General features: G+C 37.4%; 1 protein-coding gene across 1 annotated transcript; it reads left to right on the top strand.

Moving 5' to 3' along the window:
- Positions 1–202: 202 nt before the first annotated feature.
- LOC106131202 (uncharacterized) lies at positions 203–2,711 on the top strand. Its single transcript, XM_013330211.1, has 2 exons — positions 203–239; positions 1,204–2,711. The coding sequence occupies exons 1-2, from the start codon at positions 203–205 to the stop codon at positions 2,709–2,711; spliced, it is 1,545 nt and encodes a 514-aa protein (XP_013185665.1).
- The last annotated feature ends 3,325 nt before the right edge of the window (positions 2,712–6,036 follow it).

Raw genomic sequence — 6,036 nt, 5'->3', positions numbered from 1 at the left:
TCAATTTGGCAGTGAGGAAGGGCTTCAGAGCGTGATATGTAAATGGGGAAGGGCGATGCATGCAGTTTAGTGTGGTAGTGGCGGTCGGCGACGTCCGCAGTGTAGCCTGGTCGCGCGCGGTGTACTGCTCTCTAGACAGAACACTGCACGCAGTGAATGCGTATTTCTTATATCAGTTCAGTGGAGTCTGTGGTGCGCCGAAATGTATCCCGTGTCTACGTGTTTTGATATTGTGCCGGGTATGTATAGAGTGTTGTTTGTTTATGAGATTGTTCATATTTAAGTTGTAGATAAAAATTTTGATTTCCTACCTATATTTGTTTAAATTACAGTGTTGTCTAATATTTTCATTGATCTGGTTACCTACTAATATTTTAAACACTACTTCTAGATAAATGTGTCACTTAAAAATATATATTAAAAATATTTGTATTTATTTCATGTGTTATACATAGGTATGCAATAAATACTATAACGAATCCATGTGGTACTAACATGAAGATAATTTATGTACTTAGTGGCTTTGTTTATTAAGATTAGTTAATAAACTAATTGATTAGTTATCTTAATGGTTGCATATGGTCTTCGTCCGTGTAATTGTTCTTTGGAAATAAGCCGTATATAAATTGAAACGGCAACACGTAAAATAAAAAAAAAAACAAAAAGTATTTAAATAATGTCTTTATTCCCATAAAAACATATACATTTTAATCAGTAGATGGCGCTTTTTTATTTAATCAATTTCTACAATGCACTATTGAGACAATTTTTTAATAAGGTCTATCCAATATCTGTTAACTGTGAACGAAATCGTAGATTTTTTTTTACTATATGATCACGACTTAAACCCTTACGGCGTAGACAGAGTTATTATAAAACATTATTATGATTATACATTCAGCTCTAAATTTACACGGATGTCACGTGTATCAGCTAGTAGATAAATAAATAATATACAGTTATATCTTATTTTTATTATATTACTGCTCTTCACATTTCAATTATTTCATCGATGAATTTTTGATCAGTTACTTGTATCGATTTTGTATGGTCAATACCTAGTTACTTCACTGCGTAGATTTGATCGGTCGGGTTAACATAATTATAAAGAAATACCAATATTTTTTCTAAAATAACTCCAATTATTCCTAACATGATGCTCGCAACATAGGCATGTTTTAATTTTTACTTTTTGTTTCACAGAATCACAATTGAGAAAAATGGGGAGCAGTGAAGGACAACAAACGTTCTGTTTAAAATGGAACCACCATAAAACGAACCTGGTGGAAATTTTAGAGGCATTGATTAAGGTAGAGACATATGTTGACTGCACCTTGGTTGTTGACGACCAAGTTACCTTCAAGGCTCACCGAGTGGTGTTGGCTGCCAATTCGCCATATTTTCAATCAATTTTGGCCGACGTGCCCATGGATCACTGCAGTATACTTTTCCCAGGAGTAAAAGATTTCGAGATGCGCGCTCTCCTCGAATATATGTATACAGGAGAGGTGAACGTAACACAAGCTCAAATCCCACGCATCATGAAGGTGGCCGAGCAACTAGAAGTGAAGGGGTTGTTTGACATGACGGAGCTGCGTAGGCGGCCCGGCGCGAACGACCGCAACTCCGCGACTTCGCCGCCGCGCGTGGTGCCGGCCGCGCCCTCCAGCGTGTCTCCACCAGCGCCGGCGCCGCCGTCTCGCTGGCCTCCTCCACCCGCAGCCCCTGTTCTTTCTGCGGCTTACGAGTCTGTCGACATGAATCCTTTAAAGCGAAAGAAACTATCCAGTATGCTCGCCACCCGAGACACACCCATCTTGAGAAATGTATTAGCTCAACATACTTCTATAGATTCCTCTCAGCCCATGTCCCTAGTATGTCACCCAGTCAACCAGCAAGTCCCTCCTCGTTTGCATTCTAACGGATCTGCACATGAATCGGAACGAGCTTCGAGCCCGCAACGCGCATTTGACTACCGTCCTCGCAGATTGTCGTCACGTGCATCTTCTCCTCACTACAATAGATCAGATAGATCGGAAGATGCACATTCCCCGTACACAGAGCGGTCCTTTGAAGATGACAGCAATCGCAGTTTCCATCCCTCTTCGCCACCAACTAATTTCCAACAAGACGTCAGAACTGGATTGGCGCCTTATGTTCCGCCTCAACAAAAACCAGAATGGAAAAGATATAAACAATACACTAGATCCGATATTATGTCTGCAATTGAATGTGTAAGAAATGGTATGAGTGCACTTCAAGCCTCTCGAAAATATGGCGTTCCTTCTCGCACGTTATATGATAAAGTTAAGAAACTTGGTATTACGACTAGTCGGCCAATGAGTCGTGGAGTGAAAAGAGAAACTAATGGTGCCGCGTTCCCATACGGCTTAAGTGGAACAGGAGGAGATGATGTACCTCCAGCAACACCTCTTATTGATCCATCATTTCTGCAACAAGCATTAGAGGGGGCGACCCGAGACGGTGGTAGAGAAGCGCTTCACGCTATGGCCTTGGCTGCAGCCGCACACGCGGCTCTCACTCCCAGGTCTCCACCTCGGTCGTCTTCGGAGTCTCCTCGGACGCCACCGCCTGACGACGATCATGTAGAAGATTTATCAATTTCTCGTCGCCGCGATGTAGAACCCCCATCAGGAGTGATTGTGCCTCCACGGAACTTTGCATTAGATTGTAGTAGCGATAGAGATTGAACGATCATCTTGCATTGAAAGAGAACATTCAAAAAGACTGACTTAGGCGTACAAAGTTAGTAGTAAGTCACATATTAGTGTATTGGTAGGACGCGCCGCGCGCGTACGCCACGCTGACCTGGCGTCACGGCCGGGCTATTGCAATGGGCCCCGCGGCCACTCTTATTCCACCTTTCTTTATTTATTTTCTTGCATCAATGAACCTGAAAACGAAATCAAATTTCCGTTTGATGGTAGTTGGTGCCCTTTGTGATTTTTGTTTTCTTTCTTCTTTTTTGTTTTATAACATTTATGTCTGTTAATGGAATAGCGAATAGGTTAGCTTTAATTAGGTGTATGTGTTGGAGCGGTAACTGTATAGGACCTCGAAGAAGGAAGGCGTGCTGGTCCGCCTACAAGAGTTATTGTGCAATTTGTTGTCCGCGACTGTGATGTTTATAGACTGAACCGCTACTACCTCACGCTCGCTACTCAGCTCATCTCTAGTCCTCCGCGTCGCACTCAGCCTCATACTCGGGCAGTCTATTAGGGAATGCGATCAACATTAAGATGCGCATCCGCAGACAGACCGATATGAGCGTGCGACGCGCGACGCTCATGTCACTGCGAATAGCGACTTATCTATCAATTAAAATATTAATGTTACTTAAAATGTGTTCGAATGTTTACGGGTTTCTATTTACGATTGCCATAATAATTGTTTATCTATTGTTCCAATTTATCCTAGTAGTGCTCACTTATTCATTACATAAATTATTTTGCACAAGCACGGTCGTTCTTATTAGAAATTAAGGAGATTTCATTGATAACACTTAGTAAAATGCTCAATGTCTTTTTGTAATTACTATCTAGGACTTAAATTTACGGACAGAAATTTCGTCGCAATTCGTTGTTATACGTAACTAAATCAATGAAACTATATGTTATAATAAGTTAGTTAATTAGTATGAGTGTAATGCTTTGACATCTAATAAGAGACATAATATTATTTTTGTTGTAAATTTGACATAATGTATTACTGTATATTTATATTGTACTACATACATATAATGTAAGAAACAAAGTAGCACAGAGTCTTCGTTGTAGAGTGGGGTTTGAAAATCACTTTATTCTGTAATACCAATGACCACAATATATTACCTAGCTATTGTTCTCATCTATCATTTTTATAATCTACCTTCGTTAATTCCTAAGAAATATACGTTATTTTTTATAAAACTGTTTAAGTTTAATGTAATAATACCACTTATTATTTTTAATTGCTTGGAAGACTGATTTGTTACTTTAGTCTAGTTGGAAAATGCCATAGATACAATATCTAATTTAGTAGGTATGCATATGTTAAATTAATAAGGTTGAATCACGTAATGAGTGTGTAGAAGCTACACTTGAGGTCTCACTGAGTTGTGCCTTTGTTTGTTTTAATCAAGACGTAATTTTAGGACATTCCAGTAGATGCACGCCGTGCTCTGTGTTAATGAGTAAGGATAATTTATATTAAGTAAAGTTTTTGATGTAACATATCCTCATCGTAGTGCCTGCCATGCTGAATCTTTGTACCTCACAGTTTTGTTTAATCAGATGTTATGTAATTATATATACCCACTTTTGTGCCTATAGATATATATTATTAAGTATGATTTTTGCACTAGCACTGCCACTTCAGTTGTGAATGCAAATATCGTATTGTAACTTTATGTAGTTGGCTAATGTATCGACACGTCTAAGTTATATTAGATCGAGTATGTTTATCTCGTACCTATATATTATAAGAACTCTATATTTACAAATAATATAATGTTATAAATATAAAATAAACGTTTACTATCTATTATGTTTAAATATTTATACAACACCCTTTTTTTATCGAGTGGGAGTTAAATCAACTAACATTGCAAACCCAGCGATGAGCTTTAATAATACTACTGTGACCACTAGGAGGTTCAAGGACCGAATGTGCATTCCGACTGATATCCAACAATAGGTCATTGAAACCTAAAACAACTCTATCCAAACAGAGAAATAACCCTATGGGTCCTACATTTGGTCCAGACAGACATACTACATACTAGAAAGTTCCCTTTTTTTTCTATTTCTGTATGTATGCGCGCTAATCTAGGAAAGTTGTGGGCGGATTTGGTTCCTAGGTATTTGAAATGTGGGTTTTCTGAGGAAGGTTTTTATATACATAAAAGTAACCCTAACTAAGCCGATCACTAGTAAATATAATGAAACAAAAAAGGTATATAAAGGAAAGAAAATTACCTACATTAAAATAATTTATAAAGTATTTTTTATTCAATATTTTATTCCGTAACAATCGTAGATGCTACAAGAAGCAATACTGGTACATACCCGTACACGTCATGATACATAGGTATAATCACGTAATCACGTCTTTATCCCACATGGCTAAAATTGAAGGTTATTAGGCTAGCCTGCATTGCCTAAAAGAAGAATCCTTTCCTTTAATCGCCTTTTACGACATACAAGAGAAAGAAATAGAGTGGTCCTATTCTAAAGTGCCGGAAGTCATTTGGCACATACGACACTCGTAGTTCTAACAAATAAGTATTCAATATTGGTTTCCGTAACAGTCGTAGATAGACCGCGATAGACAGAGCTAATAATCGCAAGACTGGAAATTACACATTCAGAAAAAGTGACTTTGTTTGCCCGAAGCCTTATGAAAGAGTCAATATGCATTTCGCTTGATAGACTTTTGCAGTCTGGGAAGAGAAACGACGGATATACTTACTATTATATTTTTTCTTCCCTGCCAGAATAGCATGGAACTTTTTTTTACCATAATTTAAAATCAAGTAACTTTAATTAGACTCTATTCTTTAACCGTACTGCAGTTAATTATAATGATTTTTTAACATAATGTCCTAATATAACAAATAAATATTACAATATAATAGTTTGTATTTGTTTGTTGTACGATAATCGTACAACAAACAAATACAAACCTTTACTCTTCTTTTACGAATTCGAATTAACATTTAGCCAACGCCCTCTGCGTCTATCGATATAAAACAAATTATAACTTCTCCACAACAGATGGCGACAAACTAGTGTACTATACACATTAGGTGTTTTAAATACTCCTTCTCAGCAAAAGAGGGCGACTGAATAAGAAAAACTTATTTTAGTTTCTCCTAATATCTAAAGATGGCGTTTAACTCAATAATATTTTGTATGCGAATATTTTATTTTGTTATCAAAATGGTACATTTCACAAAGTAAATTCTGACTTTACCAGAAAGGAAGAGAAAATAAAAGAATCGAATTCAAGATGCTTAGTAAATTAAAATTTTACAGG

The sequence above is a fragment of the Amyelois transitella genome, chromosome 6 (genome assembly GCF_032362555.1).
Source record: "Amyelois transitella isolate CPQ chromosome 6, ilAmyTran1.1, whole genome shotgun sequence".
Lineage (NCBI taxonomy): Eukaryota > Metazoa > Arthropoda > Insecta > Lepidoptera > Pyralidae > Amyelois > Amyelois transitella.
This window is presented reverse-complemented; position numbering and strand designations above follow the sequence as displayed.